The sequence below is a fragment of the Pollachius pollachius genome, assembly GCF_949987615.1.
Source record: "Pollachius pollachius genome assembly, chromosome: 16".
In the NCBI taxonomy this organism is placed as follows: Eukaryota; Metazoa; Chordata; class Actinopteri; order Gadiformes; family Gadidae; genus Pollachius; species Pollachius pollachius.
The window spans coordinates 10,489,907-10,508,789 of NC_136949.1; the positions used below are offsets into that span (position 1 = coordinate 10,489,907).

Consider the following 18,883-nt stretch of genomic DNA (forward strand, 5'->3'; position numbering starts at 1 on the left):
AAATATACTATATCACGCTTTCACTAGAAAGAGAAGGCATGTCCTAACCTTTAACTCAGGATTCAGGTAAAATACAAGGAAACTAGGAAACACACACACGCACGCATGCACGCACGCACGCACGCACACACACACACACACATCATGCTTGTGTCATGGGATTTTACACTGTCCTCTCAGATTTGAGTTGGTGCTGGTCTAACTCATTCATTTGATTATGAAAGAGGGCACGAGCGGTCACATACAATGCTGGTATGTTATCTAGGTCATACTCAAACGCACTGTATGCATTGCTTGAACGCGTAACCAGGAAACATACCATAATAGAATGCTAATCTGGATTGCAAATTGTTCTTCTAGATAATATTGACAACTAATTTCTGAAGCTTCCAACTGTCTAACAAGTTTACAAAATTATTATAATTATGGGATGGAAGTGACAACAAATTAAGCAATAGTTCAGTTTAAGGATTCCTCATGGAGATTTTAGTCATGTTTGGTCCAAGGAGAAGTTCTCTCTCTCTCTCTCTCTCTCTCTCTCTCTCTCTCTCTCTCTCTCTCTCTCTCTCTCTCTCTCTCTCTCTCTCTCTCTCTCTCCCCCTTCTTTGTGGGGGCCGTTCTCCTGTGTTGTTGAAGTCCAGGTATGCGGGCGAATCTTGCACCTCACAATTTCTAACGACCGCACACGCCGACGATACAGCCTCTTCTAACGGACGTGTCACATTTACTACAGAGACGAGACAATGCACCTGAGAAAAACCCAGGCCGGGCAACGCTTATTGTAGGCCTAGCGCGCTCAGCCTGGAAGAAAACAAACAGTTGCAGAAACATTATCTATCAATTCATGTCTCCATCGTTTGAATAATGATGAATGTAATAACATAAATGAAATTATATAGGATTTCACAACTGGTGGGGGAAGTTTTAAATTCACCTTGTTGGACAAAAGGCGAGTGTGTGTTTGTTTGTTTGACGACAATCACCATTGACGGTAGGTTGACACACCATAATACTCTTTCAACAGCCCTATATACTATATTTGCGTGTGGTTGCATGCATATCTAAGTCAGTGTGTAAGTGTGTGTTTGCATGTATGTGTGTGTGTGTGTGTGTGTGTGTGTGTGTGCATGTGTGTGAGTGTGTGTGTGTGTGTGTGTGTGTATGTGTGTGTATAATATAATAATATAGTATAATATTTTGCATTCAGTTCCGCCACCCAGCTAGCATTTAGAACCAAGATGGAATCACGATGGCCGCTAGGTGAATAAGGTCCGTTCCAGTATTGTTCAAAACATTCCCAGTACCAGACACAAACCACACAAACCAAATTTAGACCATGTGATGCCATGACCTCCCATCGAGGTGCCTCTGGTGGAGCTGGTTGCCACGGAGACAAGTTCTTACCACAAGTCACTGAAGTACGCCGTGGCAGGGTGAGCACTTGATTAGCCGCTTACCCCAAGGCTGTCCGTTTGGTGTGAAGGGAAAGAGAGAGAGAGAGAGAGAGAGAGAGAGAGAGAGAGAGAGAGAGACAGAGAGAGAGAGAGAGAGAGAGAGAGAGAGCTGAAGAATGGGAGAAAGTGGGCAGTGACACTGTCTTGGGAGTTCGACTCCGGACCCAGAGGTACTCAGTTCAATCCCCTATAATGCAGCAAACTGTCTAACCTGACGGCATCCTTGAGCAAGATGCTACCACATTCCTGATCCATAATGACCTGTATCTCTATTCAGCATAAGCTAAATGATTGCTGTAGTAGGAACAACTTCCTAAATTTAAAATATTTTTTTGTCGTTCTTCGTTCGCACATTACAGAACAACAAGTGGAAGCCATGAATTGCCATGAAGTAGTTGAATATGCAACATTGGTCTGGCCTTGATCCGTCTGAAGCCTTATTTTAATAATTTTAAATTGCCAGGACCAACATGTGCTCGGCGCAGAGAGTTTATTCAAGAGTTTTAATGCAAAAAAATTGGCGACGCCCCAAGGAATGTGTAGCAATCGATGGATCAATCTAAACCGATTTTCTCCAGATTTGAGGCTTTATTCAGTGAATATGTTTTTGCCTTGCTTTCAACCAGATTCGGTAATGGGCGTTCTCTAATGTGAGTACAACAATTTCTTTTTAAAACTAGAACGTTTTTTACTACGACAGCGATTATCTAGCTTGTACCAAATAGAGATACAGAGGAAGAGTTTCAATCTGATGGGCCAGAAACGTAATATATGACCATATTTGGAAGTCAATTGGTGCCAAATCACTGCCAATGCATAAGTGCATATCTGAATGGTCTCAAGAGGTGCAGACTATAACTGGGACATATTAAAGTTCTGATTCTGATTCTTGTGGTCGGTCGGTAAAGGGCAGAAGGGAAAAAGTGAACAAAGATGGCGGGCAGGAAGAGGAACCGGCTTCTTAGTATAGGCTTCTCCATTGGGAGCAAGTAGTTAAAGTAAGCACGGCCGGAAACAGGAAGTGAAGAGATGGGGTGAGATGGAAGGAAATATTATTGTATGTGGCTTGAGAATGGCGTGCCCCTGTACATAGAGGGTATTTTTAGGCCATGTCACAGAGTGAGAGGAGAAAACAGGGGAAACAGGAAGTGATGTTGTGGCAAAATAGTGAAAAGGAAGGAGGACGTTGAACCCCCGATCATCCAGGCCATGATGATGTCACTTCCTGGATGATACTGAGAAAAGGGATACCTCTTGTGTCATGGAAGAAAAAAAGAATAAAATTAACAGGTTTATGAACAGTGGCTCATGGGTAATGGGTGAACGCCTGTTAACAATACATCCACCGGGTTGTATGATACTCCTTAGACCTGCCTTTGCTCAAGTGGGTGTGTGGATGTGGGTGTGGGTGATTTTGTGTGTGAATTTTTGTGTTTGTGTGTGTGTGTGTGTGTGTGTGTGTGTGTTTGTGTTTGTGTGTTTGTGTCTGTGTGCTGAAAGAGGACACTTGTGAAAAGGAATGTCCCTCAACTCGTTTTTGTCACATTTTAGCTGCTTTCTCTCTCTTTATCTCTTTACCCTCTCTATTACTTTCCCTCCCTATCTTTCTCTCACACATAACCGCCCAACCATACACACACAAACACACACACACAGACACACACCAACACCCACAAATGCACACGTACACGTTCACGTTCAAGACACACACCTCACACACACGCACACGCACAGACACGCACACACACACACACACACAAGAATACTGTAATATTGAGACAAACTGCAATGGAAAACCATCGAGTAGGTGGAAGCTACAGTTCTTAGCTTTAGCATTGTGAATACACAGGCACACACACACACACACACAGACACACAGTAGTCCCTCCTGCCCCCACACCATCACTCCTCCTCCTCCACACACACGGGATAGAGGAGGAGGGAGAGAGCGAGCCTAGGCCCTCATTACGCAACAGGTGGGCGACAACTACCCACAATCCTCTACTTCAGGGTAGTGTAGCTCCTCGGGGGCTCCATGTAAGCTGGTGATTTAAAGGAGAAGGAACGCCGGGGCTGTGCTGCCATTGTGTTGACGTCTAATGATTATTATTAGGGCTTCTTGGTTATGATGGTGAATATTAAGTACTGGGTAAGTAGACAGGGGAGGAAGAGCCAGGGAGAAATGAGAGCAAGAGTGTGTGTGTGTGTGTGTGAGAGAGAGAAAAAGCGCGAGAAACGGAGAGAGTGTGTGTGTGTGTGTGTGTGTGTGTGTGTGTTTGTGTAAGACGGAGAGAGAGTAAGAGCAGGCATCGCATGATGCTGTTTCTTCTTCAGCCATGTGCTTATTTCAATGCATGAGGCAGTTTAACAATATCTCAATAGAAGTACACCCACTCTTCTTAATAATACACACATCTCACTCTTATCATCCACTCACCCTGCTCTGCTACCCCCTCACATGGTACTCTCCTCTTCTCTCCTTTCCTCGCCTCTCCTCCCCCACCCTTCACTCCTGTCCTCTCCTCTCTCTCCTCTGCTGTCCTCTCCTCTCCTCTCTCTCATCAGTGCTCCTTTGCTCTCATTTGCTGTCCTCTCCTCTCTTCTGCTCTCCTCTCCTTTGTTGTCCTTTGCTGTCTCCCCTCCCCTCCCCTAGCGTTTCCTCCCCTCTCAGTCAGATAGGAACTTGAAGCGACGACGACTCTGGGCACGGCCACAGAGTATGCAAATGAAGCTGCACAAAAGGCAGTAGTACAGAGGCATGAAGCAACTCCTCCCTCGACTTTTAAAATGCATTCATTTCCAAGGAAGATCAGTGGACGAATGTGGTGCCGCTGTTGATCCTATCGCCACAGCCGTAGACGTAGTCGTGGCCTTAGCCATCGATTCCCTGAAGTCTTGGGATTAAGAGGAAGGGAGAGATTAGGATTGAATTTGATTCAGAGGATCCTGAACAGTGGATCCAGGAAGAGTTCAACTGCATAGGACAGATGGTGGAGGCCGAAGGAGGCAGGTGGTGTTGGCCGTACCATCTTGGACTCACACACACTTGTACGCATGCACACAAGCACGCACGCACGTACGTACACACGCATGCACACACAGACACACGCACACATACATGCACACATGCACACAAAGACACACTTACACACATGTGCATGCACATATATATGCATGCAACAACACGCAAACACACACGCCACTGCGCCGAAGGTCTACGCTCTACTGTTTGTGAGGGAAAGAAGCCAAGATTAGGTTAAAGTTCATTTTGTTTTAGAAAAGGTGGAGGTGGGGCATGGTGACGGTGAATCTTTTTTTTGTTGTGCCCACCCGGTGGAGCTCCTTCCAGTCACGGTGACTCTAGCTTTTAGCTGGCTCAGCTAATGCTAATGCAAGCCATAGCACTGTCCTCCACATGGCTTTCATCTGATCTGCTAATTAACAAAAAACACACATGCACGCACGCACACACACACACACACACACACACACATAGATACACACACACTTGAACACACTTGTAAATATCAGCGGTGCATTTGGTCCCGTTACCTAGCAACACTGACGTAAAATGAATGTGCCGTCGATGCCGAATGCTCTCGTACCAAACGTTGTTTGCCGAACACTCGATAATCTCTTTTTTATGTGTGCGTGCGTGTGATAAGGAAAATCATCTGAGCATCTTTGAATCTGGACCATGTGGTCCTTGCTCTGCTCCAGGCTATAAGCTAGGCTACAGTACAGCTAACCTCCTTCCTACTGCTGTACTAAGATGCATGCATGTGTTAACTGTGGTGTCCCATGCGTATGCTTGTTCTGTGGTGATGCCAAACCGTGGGACGGGAATCGAACTGACAACCCCATTATTGGAAAACAAATGTAGTAGCTACACCAGATGGCCACAGTCATCGACAACACTTACACCTGTTTTCACTCGACTTTTACATGGATGACTAGATTAGACTTTTTGAAGTGGAGATGATACAGAGACCAGCACCATGGCGTCTCACTTGCACTTGCCCTAACTCTCTCTCTGCCTCTGTCTCTGCCTCTGCCTCTGTCTCTGTCTCTGTCTCTGTCTCTGTCTCTGTCCCTGTCTCTGACTCTTTCTCTGTCTCTGTCTCTGTCTCTGTCTCTGTCTCTCTCTGTCTCTCTCTCTCTCTCTCTCTCTCTCTCTCTCTCTCTTAGCCTTTATCGCGATCTCTCTTTCCCTTACCCTTTACCTCTCTCTCTCACACTCATCATCAGTCCTCTAGACTGGCATTCTCTCTTACATTATCTAGGAAATGTTAAAAAAAAGGCTCTTTTAACTGTTCTCAAGTCATAAAATCCTGGTGACAACGGTTAGTCTGCAACTCTTTGTTCTGATTTGAGGAACTTTGAAGTTTGTTTATTTGAAAAGGAAATAAAGAATAGGCGGGGGGGGGGGGTTAAAAACACATCAGAACTATTCCAGATGGTTCCAGACAGGGTTTGGCCAGGCACAAGAGAAAGAGAGCGAGAGTGAATGAGAGAGAGAGACAGAGGGAATGAGAGAGAGAGAATGAGAGAGAGAAAGAGGGAAAGAGAGAGAGAGTGAATGAGAGAGAGACAGAGGGAAAGAGAGAGAGAGAGTGAATGAAAGAGACAGAGGGAAAGAGAGAGAGTGAATGAGAGAGACAGAGGGAAAGCGAGACATGACAGAGCAAATCAGAGAGAAAGCGATAAATGACAGAGAGAGACAGAGAGAGAGAACTTCATCATGGCTCCCCTTTTCTTTATGCCGACCAGAACTAAAGCTAATGGCATCGGGTCCATTGGAAGCTCGACTTCTCACTGCTGCTGTTGAAGGTGCTATTTGTTCCCTCTCTGCCCCTTCATTACCACAAAGGAAAGACATACAGGAAAAAGACTCAAAGTGGGTAGTGGGGAGGTGTGAGGACACGCCGCAGGGATTACTCTTATTGATTAGCTTTCTCATCCATTGCCCAGTGTTTATTGTGTGTGTGTGTGTGTGTGTGTGTGTGTGTGTGTGTGTGTGTGTGTGTGTGTGTGTGTGTGTGTGTGTGTGTGTGCTTGTGAGTGTGTTTCATTTGTTGTGTGTTATCTCTAAGGACAAACAGGAACATTTTGGGTGAAATGGAAAAGCACACATATACACTATATGCACATCTAAATATAAGTAGGTAAATATAATCACCACAAAACACACAAATGGCACACAGGGCCCTTCCAAATTTGAATGGCAAGGACACACACATGCAATCAATCGATTGAAGAAAGGGTGTGAACTTTTCCATGTCCCTATAGAAGGTGTCCACAATTTGGATGTGGATGTTTGTTTGTGTGGGTGTGTATCTTGCTGTGATATATGTAAATCAACTCCACATAATTTTACTTTCAAGTCAAATATTCTCTGAAATGGGAGGGGGGAGAATCTTCTCTTCTGAAATGCTTAAAAAACCCTCTTATTATTAGTTTCCATTTGTTGGAGAGCTGGTTTTAGTAGACAAGCTTGTTTACGGTCCATTCACCGTCCCGACCTAGACGAAACCCCGGGGCCCTCGGGGTGTTACAGTGTCCTAACCTGCTGCAATCCTGTCCAGGCCTGAGCCGAGGAATCCTCTGGAACTTTGCTGCGTTTCCCACTTGAAGGTCACAAAATGGCTGACAGAAGAGCGACAAGAGAGACATTACAGGACTTTGTGTGCATGTGTGTGTGTGTGTGTGTGTGTGTAGGTATGTGTATATTAGCATGACATTTTGTTTTAGCATTATAAAATAACATATGTATGATAATATACAAAAATACAGTCTCCTTGAAGTGTAATATATTAGAGAGTTTATTTCAACCAATTTATTCAGACACAATCAGAACTGTGAAGCATGATAAAACACTGAGAAATAACACTGCATAGCTGATGTGTCACATGACCACAGAGAGGCAAGGACAAGATGGATTCTCCGACTGTATGATGTCATGTTTAATGAGCACGTCTGCAGGAATAGAGAGTTGCGGGTCGTCCACGGTTACCATGGCGACACAGGTTTCACTTCCTGGATGAGAGTGCATACAAAGGTTAGAGTGTTGCTGTGTAAAACATTCATATGATAATGTTTAACGGGTATATCAGAGAGAGAGAGAGCGAGAGTGACAGACAGACATGCAGACAGTCATAAACAAATAGAGATCTCTATCTATAAAAATAAAATCTCTTGTTATAGAAATGTAATGTACTGTGATGTTACCTAATAGATAGTGATAGAATAGAGACATAAACAGATTAAGATCGAAGAGGGAGAGCGAGAAAGAAATAAAAAATAAAAAGTGAGACATTAATTACATATGACCTCACCACAGAAGCATCTCGGCCCCCGGCGGAGGAATATAACCAAAACTATTTGATGCAATTTGGCTTAAGTATGGTTTGGTTTATTTTTAGTATTTGATTCTTGTTTGTATTGTTATTTTTAACGTTGATATTAAAGTGGTTCACTTTAAACAAAATCTAATATTATTTGGGAATATGTTTATCGCCCTCTGTTGGCGGAACGTAAGAAAACCATTGGAAGTTGTTCAGTTACTCTGCGAGAGTGGAAAATACATAAAAGCATAATTTACATTAAGATGTTGTTGAATTAAACGTTAATATTCCAGTATATCTGAATCATAAAGTATAATCACATTTGAGGTTTAGGTGGATGTTAATATCGGATTGAATCTGCTTGAATCAGAGAACTCCCTATCGGACGAATTCAAATGAAACGCACACCGGAACAAGCGTCACCGTCTTACGTCATATCTTTTAGACTCCTAAACAAACCAACGTGCTAGCTTTTCTCCTCATGGCTTCACTGAAGTGAAGATATTTCATAAGGCAGTTATTATAAAATAAAAATATTCGCCATGGACGAAGTCGAAACAGTGAGTTAACCCAACCGTGGTTTCCATATTAATTGCATTTGTCAATATGCCTTAATGGAGCTTAAATATTTAGAATTGTAAGGAACAGTAATGGTTGTTTTCACATCCCTCAGGCGGACTACGTTGTCCCATGTGCAGTGTGCTCGGCTGTAAACTGGGCTATTAGCGCGGATCTGAAATACTACTGCAAGTCCTGCCACAATGTTATTGATGTAAGTAGCTGTCATTCATGTGATGTTACTTCAACTGAAGTTGACAAATGTTGTCTACTTCTATCCATCGATCAAACTCAATTGTTGATGTGTATTTTATAAGATAAGATGGTTACATCACTAATTTTGTTGGGACAGCAGCACGCAATAAACCAAAATGTCAACATACACGGACTAGAGAATTAACTCACACTATATAACAAAATAAAACATAAAAATAACAGCACCTGCATCTCTGTTTGCAATATATTACGCATGTCCTGATAGACAGTGTTTAATATACCATTATCTGTTCATCAAAAACTCATCAGAAAACAGCTGAAGTGGACGACCACACATTCTTGGACTATGCCAACAGAATCACAGACCTTGCCTCTTTTAGGCAACGACGGGTTGTTGGTTAGTAAACATCACTAGAAAACAAGCTTTACATGACTGTCTGAAGAGTCAGTACCTTATCGTGTTTGTGTGTGTTTGTGTGTGTGTGTGTGTGTGTGTGTGTGTGTGTGTGTGCTCCAGAGTACGGGCGGAAGTGGAAAGTGTGTGAAGGTTTCCAGTTCATCCTGAAACACCAGGCAGAAGCTCTGATCCTCCTGGGAGTGCACTCACAATTCAAGGTCACACACACATGCACACCTTCTAACACACACCCTTCACAGAGGAACCACATTAACGTAGACAACCACAGCACACCGTGTGTGTGTGTGTGTGCTCTTTGGTCTTACCAACTGAACTGCGTGTGTGTGTGTGTGTGTGTTTTACTGCGGGCCCTGCAGGATGACGTGCTGTGTCAGCTGTGGAGGCTGTACCTCCAGAAGAGCCGGCAAGCCTACACCAAGAACCCCCTGAGCTCTAAAGTCCCCCCTGGGGCCAGAAACACGGACAATGACCCCTCAGATAATGACACAGGGGCCCCATCACCCACTCCTACAGGGGCCTCATCACCCACTCAGACAGGGGCCCCATCACCCACTCAGACAGGGGCCCCATCACCCACTCAGACAGGGGCCCCATCACCCGCTCAGACAGGGGCCCCATCACCCGCTCAGACAGGGGCCGCATCACCCACTCCTACAGGGGTCTCATCACCCACTCAGACAGGGGCCCCATCACCCACTCAGACAGGGGCCTCATCACCCACTCCTACAGGGGCCCCATCACCCAATCAGACAGGGGCCCCATCACCCACTCGGGCAGGGGAACCCTCAGCCAATGAGAAGGAGGGAAGTCCCTCAGCCAACGAGACCGACGGTCAATCAGCCAAAGAGGTGGAGGGAGAGCCCTCAGCCAATGAGCCCGAAGGCCAATCAGCCAATGAGATGGAGGGAAGTCCGGAGGGCACGTCGGCTTTTGAGACAGACGGGGGTCCTTCAGCCAGCGACACAGAGGGCCGGCCCTCAGCCATATCCTCAACCAGTGGGGCCTCGAGTGATGAGGGTGAGTCCGAGGGTTTGATTCCCCGCTAAAGCTAAAGGTCAAAATTGTGAAACGTAAAATAAATTAACTGCATGAGGAAATAAAACATGAAATGGATCAAGCAAAAAATGAGAAACGGTGACGTGTGTAAGATAAAATATAGTTCCGGAATAAAATAGTAGACCATCAATTATTTTGAAGAAAAATTAATATAAATATATCAAGTATAATACATGAGATTAGAGTAAAAATAAGCAACCAGAGCACAGATTCCTATTCATATTTGTTGCGTGACTCAAACGAGAACAATAGAGCTTGGACCAGAATGGGCCAGTTGTTCGCTGATCGACCATGAGTGCGGGCCGAAGGATGATGCCTGTCATGCTCCTTTATTATGGAAATGAAACTCTTCCAAGCAATGATCAGATAGATGTTGAAAGGCAAAATTAGATAAGGACTTCCCTCTTCACTCACATACTTTTTTTTTATTTCCAAAAAGAGTATTGCACACAACGAAAAAAAGCAGTTTTGTAGATCGGTACAGTAACCTCGACCGGTTTTTGTTTAGAGAATGTTTGAGTCCGGTAAAATGTTCCATTAAAGAAGAGTTACACTTTGTATGTGTATCCGCTCAATTAAAGTTCTTAAAAGAAAAATCGGGATCTGCAAAAATCGAAAGGTCAGAAATCTGAGTTGATCAGGAAAATTAGATAAAATCGATGCACCTCTTACTAGACTCATTGTTTTATGTATATATTACATGTGACGATATTAAACAATAATGTGTGTGTGTGTGTGGGTTCCGTGCAGACCGGCCCAAGCGCCACAAGGTGTACCCGTCGGGCTCCGAGGACTCTGGGACCTACCTGTCCCTGCGCATGAGGCGCTCCAACGGGCTGATGAGCATGAACAAGACCCTGGCCCTGCTCTACCTGGGCCTGCTGTGGTGCCGCGAGGCCCTCACCCTGGCTGACCTGCTCAGGTAGCACACACAACAGAGGCGTGGACGGGCAGAGTGCACGTAGACTCACACACACGTTTACAGTGCACACGCGCAGAGCAAGAACACGTAGTTCCCACGTACAGCTACACAAACTTACACACGGTGCACATAGACTCACACACAATACGCAGTACACGTTGACTCACACACACATATTTACCCAATACACATGCATGCAAAACACGCATTCTCACATACGTATATACACAGTAAACAAATACATAGACACACATACAAAGTACACAAATATATATATATTTTTTTTTAGCCCTTTGGTCAACTGTTGCTGTTTTTTAAATGTGCTTTACAAATAAATTTACGTTACATTTATGTTACTTTACAAATACATGGACACATTCTCTCTTTCAGATTTCACATTTACACACACACAAACAGAGTACACATTGACACATACACAGTATACATACAGTATATATACAGTAGTACACAAAGACACACAAATGACCATGACATAAACGCTTGACTAGACAGACAATATTTAGACCTCAAATAAGTGTGTTTGTGTTGTCCAAACATGGTTTAATAAGATTGCATTTCCACCAGTACAATGATTTTGACTTGTGTATCCTTTTTAGAATGGTTTTCCACACACATCTGGTGGCCCTTGTCAACACATGACAAAGCTCACCCTCACAAACACTGTTTCCCCCAGGCTGGTCAAGGAGGGACACCTGCCCTTCATCAACGCCTTTGAGTGTTTACCCGAGGAGATGAAGCTGTTTGGCCGCGACCTGCCCGTCTTCAGAGTCCAGGTGAGGTCACATGATCAGCTCCTCCACCAATCACAGTCAAGAGTTGTATTGCTATAAGTAGGTTGCACCCGTAGAAGGAATGTCTGTTGATGCTGGTGCACAGCCTGGTGGCCCAACACACTTTCAAACCGACCGTGTCGGCAATACACCTCCTCCAGGTACCCCAGGTTCCATTCCCTAGGTGTCATTCCCTATCTCCCTCAACAGGCTCTCCTGTCTCTCTTCAATCTCCCGTCCATGAAGGCCCACCCATACGTACTCATTAATATAAATGTCTGTTCTGGATAGAGATGTCAGTTGATAGCTGACCAATTCCTGACTAAGGGATTACAAAGGAGGGTCTTTATTTATTATTAAAGTCACTATATAGTATAAGTATTTTATTAAAGAGTCTGTGTGTGTGTGTGTGTGTGTGTGTGTTGCCTCCAGTCCATCCCCTCCTACCGCACGGTGCACCAGGAGGCGTTTAGCCTGGCGGTGTACTTGAAGCTGCCCTCCTTCCCCCCCGTGGACCTCAAGTGTCTGCAGCACCCCACCCTGCTCACCATGCGCTACCTGCTGCTCCTCAACCTGCCAGGTGGGGGCGCCCCCGCATGCAGGAACACACACACAGGCAGACACACTAAGGGCGCACTCACACTAGGCCATCTGTACCGTGCCACAATCCGTTTCACACCTGTACCGTGCTCAAGTACTATTGCCCCCCCCCCAGGCAATCTCAACTGGGCCTGAGTACGGTTGCCTCTTGTACATACGTCATCACGTCGTAATACGCGTAATACCAACTTGGGAGAAAGTGAAATCCGCAAGCTGCTGATCATGTGAGAGAAGGTGATGCACTCGTACTAAACAAAGACGTTGAAAGATGGCGCGATCTACGAGAGACGCAGAGGAACTGTCCTTACGAGGCTTTTGTCAGGATAAAAAACAAGTGGTCAGCAAAATGATATATTTTTTTATGTTGCCGCTTTTGCACTTGTAAATAGTTTGTCGCGTTTGTAGCCTACACTCAGGCGTGAACTTTTTCTTGCATGCGGGTGTCTTCATTCAAAAAAAATAATAAAAACATTCGGGAGTGTGCAAATTATTCTAAAGAGGTCTAGACTCCGTGCGCAGCCCCGCCTTCTCCAGTGAACAAAGAAAGCCCGCGCCGTGACGAACGGGGGATTTTTGATCAAAAACTTAACATCACTATTGCACCAACGTGAACCGATAGCCGTCATGTTTATTGTTTAATGGGAAAGAAGGGTCGCATGGACTATACCTCATCCAGCTCCGGTTGCGTAGCCGTGCGTGTGCGCGTGTCATTAGCGTCAGTACCGTGGCCTGAGCACACCTCTCCCAAGTGTGCTCAGGCCACAGAATGGAAGTGGGCTCGAGTACGGTTGGCGTGTTCACACTAGCCAAACGATCTAGACTTGAGCACGGTACAGTCGTGAAACGGACTCGGGCACGGTACAGATGGCCTGGTGTGAGTGCGCCCTAATACACACAGGCAGACACACACATGCAGGCAGACGTAGTATACATACGCTTTTGCAGACAAAAATAATGATAGTAATTGATTGATTGAAATTTTTATTTTAAAAATGTAAAAGAAAAACAGAAATTGTCATAGAGAAAATAATGATTTTACACAAGATAGAAAGCATAATTAGATACATAAATGACAACACTTCTGGATTCGAATAATGTTCGAAAAGGAGTGGGAAGAAGTTCACACTTATATAATGTGGATAAACATCTTTATATCAATTTGTAATATATATATCATTTGTAATATATGTAATGTATATTTCTAATGTATTCAGTGACCTTTTTATGCAATTCAGAATGAAATAAATAATAATGAATATTCATTGATACTTTCTGCTTTGAATGGTGTCCCCACCCCCCGGTGAAGCCCTATCTAAAGACTGTCTGTCGCCCACCTCAGATCAGCTCCACCCCTGGGTGTGCCGGGTCATCGCCCTGGTGGGTCTGGACCAGGGGTCTGCCCTGACCTTTGACCCCACAGCCAAGTCGCGCCTCCCCTACTACGACGTGCAGGCGGCAGCGCTGGTCGTGGTCGCCCTGAAGATGGTGTTTGGCGTGGACGACCGCAGCGAATGGTAAGCCCCGCCCCCTCTGTTCTGTCACTCAGGGACGAGACCAGACCTTGTTGGTTTAAAGTACAGAACAGTCACTTTTCATTGTGATCCTCATGAGGTCCGTTTGAATTTAGTCTTAAACTCACAAACTTGAAACTAGTTTGAATCCCAGTGTGATCCTGATTCACACGTGTAGAATTGAGGCGAACATCCAGGAACAGGGACAAGGCTTTTTAGGATGGATAGAGAGGGAGAGCCATGCCCCTGACACCATTCACTGTAACTGTACTATTTCATTGTCTGGCGACGTTACCAAAATGCACTTTAAGTAATGCCCTACTTTGCCAGGGCTCTCTTGATCAATAGATTTGTAATCTCAAGGGACTAACCTGGAAAAATAAGTACAACTATAATAATAAAAGAAAAAGAGAATATATTACTTTACTTTTTCGTTACCTTTACTTAGAATCAAGATGACGATGTGATTAATGTGTTGTTTATTGTTGTATCGTTTATAACATGCCCTGTGTGTGTGTGTTCTCAGGGATTTGTCCAATGCAGCATCTGCTAAAAACAAAGACGATCCAGGTATGTCTCCCTCTCTCTGTGCCTCTCACTCAATCACTCTCACGGCCTGTCTGTCGCACACTTAACTCACTCACTCACTCACTGTCTATATCTTGGTAATATTGTGCTGTTAACAGCCACCGTTGCCTGACACTGGGTGCAGAATGAAGTTCAACAAGAGTGCAGATATCACGGATGAGTTTCCTTTGTGGCCCAGAAATCCTATTCTTTTTGACCCAGGGAGATACAGCCAGTGTGTGTTTTTTGTTATTCACCAATCCTTCCTCCTTTGCGAGTGTGATGTGCTCATGACATCTGAGACCTTCTCACGGCGAGGAATCCTGTCCGCGCTGTCGGACTTCATTCCTTCTCCGAGACACACCTGTCATTTAACCAGAGGCTCTCAACAAGCCTCCCTTCTCAGCGGGTGCTGGGATGAGCCTTCGGACAGGCGCCTGTTCAGGAGCTCTCGTGCACACGCTCAATTACGTTTGCCGTTTTTGATTTGCATAAAAGCAAAGAAATTGTTTCATTTCTTTTTTGCACGCACGCACGCCTCTCCTCCCCCCTACCCAGACCAGCGTAACTTCAGTATGAGGCGGTGGTACCGGCTGCTGCAGGCAGCGCTGATCCGAGCCCGCCGGAGAGAGGAGGACCACACGGCCAGGTGGGTGCCCCCCCCCCCACTACGGCCTGGTCACATCAACCAGGTGTCACTCGTTTGATCTCACTCACCCTCATTGACATCCGAAGTGGGCGTGTCCACCCAGATGTCTGATGGGATAGATCAGTCTATTGTGCCAGCCAAGGTACGATATGCTGGTAGGTTGATCTGTCGTATGTCTGCAACATTTGATTCGTGATTTAATTATAGGGTCACTTCCTGATTAGAGGTAACACTTTCAAAAGAAACTCGCTGAATGAAAACATAAACCCCTTTAAAGCTGACTTTACCAGTCAACCCTTTTCAGATAAAAACATGCCTTTTAAATCCCTTGACAGGATGCAGTGGACAGCCCAGAAGCCCATTTACCCATCCTGGGAGAGGAAAGCCTCCTACATCAAAAAGAGACGTACGTTTACACCTTTCATTCCTTCCTAATCCCCTGTCCAGAAAGGATTAACTCAGGGGCGGATATGTCATCCGTCTGCTGCCTTTCAGCAGTGTTTGGAAGTAAGAATGGTGGAATAGCTTTCAGTTTTTATCTACTGTCACAGAGCGCAAAGAATCGAGTATGTAATACAATACACATAAATTACTACACTACGCAACTTTATAGCTGCCTTCTCTAACTAGAATTTTGACAGCAGATCGTGCTGAAAACCCACTGCGTTGCTTCTCCCACTTCTTGATTGATTCAATGCCTCATCTATGAAACCCTTCTCGTGACTTGTTTCAAAATGACGTCATACAATTTAAATTCAACACAGCATTTTATAAGCAATGTAACTTACTCACATTTCTTTTCGTGAAATGAATCCCAATTCGTCTGAGACGGCTGAACCAGGCAACTATTAGGCAACTTACTTTTTTTAGCTACTGCCATTATCAACCCAGATGTAATACAACAGCTAGCCTCATGGTATCAGCTCCCGCTCGTCTGCTGATGAAAGGGAAAAGGTGACGCTGGTAGACCCGTAAATTGTGCTCGCCCATTTGTGTGCTGTTAAAAACAATGTGCTGTTTGAGACTTAAAAATACTTATTATTTCACTTATTATTATTACTACTTTTTATTTCAAAACAAGAAATTAGTTTGTATTTACTAAATTACATAAATATATTGAAATACTTTTAAAGGTCCCATGACATGCCACCAGGTGTGGTGTGATCAGCCGCTACAAGCTGCTTTGGAATCTGCCCCTTATGACATCACAGGTGGGCGTGTCCACCTAGATGTGTGACGGATAGATAAGCAACGTTTGCTACAGTCCACTGGGTGGGCTGGTAGACTGATCTATCCAGCACACATCTAGGTGGACACGCCCACCTGTGATGTCATAAGGGGCAGAGTTCCAAAGCGGCTTGTACCGGCTGATCACACCACACCTGGTGGCATGCCATGGGACCTTTAAATATCTCCGCGTGCCGGTGTGAATGGCCTCACGACATGCGAATCCATAAAATGGACAAGCCGAGGTCCCAGTAGAGCGCTATGAATGGCCGTTGTGTCTGACGCGCGCTGATCGTGCGAACGATCCGCCGTTACGTACCTGCGCTGTGTCGCGCCGCAGGGATGGTGGACCAGCTGCGGACGGCGTTCACCCGGCTCACCGGCACCCCCGCGGAGCCCGAGCGCCGGCCCCCCTCCAGCTTCAGGTTTCGCTGGGGGGGGGAGGAGGGGGAGGAGGGCTGGGACGGCCCCAGCCTGAGCCACACGGTCCTGGACACCGTGGTGAAGAGGGGCCGGGGCGGCGAGACCGCCGTCAACGAGGCCTACTGGCACCCGCCGCTGAAGAAGTGCAAGTCCTGGTACTGCTCCCATCATGCACTGCTGTACCATCGCCAACACAAACACGCATGCACGAGCATGGCGCACGCACGCAGGCACACGGCACACACACACGGCACACACATACGGCACACACATTTCAATTTAGGGCATTTAGCAGGCTCTTTAATCCAAAACGACTTACACACACACTCAGAAAAACCTTTAACTTAATAATAAACTTAACAAATCTTATACCTATACTGGACCTATGATGACCATTTTGAGGCTAACAGATTAAACTAAGCTTATACCAAACTGAATGTCCCACCTAACGTTTTATCTGGTCTGTTGGTCATGAAGCAGCTGCTAGGGGTCATGACACCTTGCTCTCGGAGGCCAACAGGTTAAGCCCCGGTCTTGGGTCAGTTTATTTGTTGACTGCTCTATGCAAACTTCCTAACCAAGCATCAGTTAACGAGAAGACGAGCAGAAAATATGATCCTTTATTAATCCAAAATTATTTGTGATTATAGTGGAATCATTGTTTAAAGAATGTCAATGATATGTAAATAGAAAGTTAATTATGTGTAAAAAAACTTCAGTAGAATAGAGACATCAAGGCCAAGTGGAACATTCTTGCAGCTCATTCTGTGAATTCCTCCATCTCTCCTCCAGCCTTTTTTAAGTATTTCGGTAATTGTCCCTTGATGTTCACGGTGTGATGGCGCTCCCCAAACTGGCTGGTCTTCTTTGTTTTTAGCCAACCGTTCCCCTACGGATTCGGAATTGCCTCCTCTGCTTACTCTTTAATTTGTAAACCTTGAACAAAGAAGGTTTACCAACCCCCTCCCTAACCCTAACGTAAAAGGCGAGGTAGGAAACCTAATGGTGTTGACTGGTGTCTCCTGGGCAGGGCCTGCAGGAAGCACTTTGTGGGGGACCGGGCCACGCTGCCCAAGATGTACTGCTGGCTGCTGGAGCTCTTCTCCTTCCTGCTGGGGGTGAAGGAGGCGCTGGTCCACGAGGAGGTGCTCCGGGCAGAGCGCCTCCTGCTCTGCCGAACGCAGAGCTCCTCCAAGAGCCGGGACGGAGAGGAGGAGGAGGAGAGGAGGAAGAGGAGGAGGACGAGGAGCGGGGGGGGAACCAGAAAAACAGGAAGGGCCAACCTCAGCTTTGACCGAGGGAGAGGGAACCCCGCCTCACCTGGGAGCAGCAGGCAGAAGACAGCTTGATGTGTATTTTTGTGTGCCTTATTACCATAAGAGAGTAACAACAGAAGCAACGCAATAGCAGCACTGTTTTTTTGTTTTCTAAACCAATGTATTACAGGTCCATATGATTTTGTAGAAGCTTTTCTATATAAAAAAAAACATATTTTTATTAAATAACCCTGACTGATAACCTGCTTTTCCAGAAACCGTCCATGCATCGGTAATTACTTTCATCTCTCTATACAATTGTTCATATTGAAGTTATTCGACACTTATGTAAGCCTACACATATACTTTTAATTATAACAAGTTTAAATAATGGTTTGGGGAAATTTTGTTTAGAAAACAGACAGATTCTTATAACGCTTTATTGTTTTATAGAATTCGTTTTTATGCATGTTAGTATGTAAGCTTATACATATTACATGTAATAAACATTACAACTTACAGAAATAATTTGAGTAGGCTTTTTGCTACTTTATATGTGAGGTTTGAAACAATCCAAGCATAATAATAAATAATGGGCGCAGCTACAATAAGTTCTGCACAAGAAAGTTTCTGGGATGCAGAAACCGAAACACAAGTTAGAATGGTTTAAAAGACAAATAAGTAGTAAAGATAATTATAATGGCGTGCATACTAATTAAGTAAGATGGACTTCAAAAAGCCAGAAACAAAGCATTAAGGCGAAGTAGCGAGGGGGCCTATACATACAAATTCAGTTTCCCCAAAACGGATACCTGACCATTTTCTAATTCATGTTATTCATGTCATGTCCAAACAGTGATTCAAAGCCTGCCCCCTGACTTCAGTCAATCG

The 18,883-nt window shown here is 45.0% G+C and overlaps 1 protein-coding gene across 2 annotated transcripts; it reads left to right on the forward strand.

Moving 5' to 3' along the window:
* Positions 1 to 7,420: 7,420 nt before the first annotated feature.
* On the forward strand, positions 7,421 to 18,410 carry taf1b (TATA box binding protein (Tbp)-associated factor, RNA polymerase I, B). 2 transcript variants are annotated; one of them, XM_079754014.1, is made up of 14 exons: positions 7,421 to 7,512; positions 8,472 to 8,570; positions 8,882 to 8,969; positions 9,090 to 9,187; positions 9,347 to 10,007; positions 10,797 to 10,968; positions 11,663 to 11,762; positions 12,192 to 12,339; positions 13,699 to 13,873; positions 14,397 to 14,440; positions 14,996 to 15,086; positions 15,422 to 15,492; positions 16,654 to 16,891; positions 17,767 to 18,410. In XM_079754014.1, exons 1-14 carry the CDS (start codon positions 7,495 to 7,497, stop codon positions 18,083 to 18,085), a joined length of 2,322 nt encoding a protein of 773 aa, XP_079610140.1. In that variant the 5' UTR covers positions 7,421 to 7,494; the 3' UTR covers positions 18,086 to 18,410. The 2 variants fall into 2 exon arrangements, with proteins under 2 accessions (XP_079610140.1, XP_079610139.1); XM_079754013.1 differs by lacking the exon at positions 7,421 to 7,512 and adding an exon at positions 8,250 to 8,358.
* The last annotated feature ends 473 nt before the right edge of the window (positions 18,411 to 18,883 follow it).

Bases quoted from the DNA above. Each gene is read 5' to 3' on its own strand.
- taf1b (XM_079754014.1), top strand. The intron at 10,969-11,662 runs GTAGCACACACA...TGTTTCCCCCAG, and splicing joins ACCCTGGCTGACCTGCTCAG to GCTGGTCAAGGAGGGACACC. The intron at 15,493-16,653 runs GTACGTTTACAC...GTCGCGCCGCAG, and splicing joins CTCCTACATCAAAAAGAGAC to GGATGGTGGACCAGCTGCGG.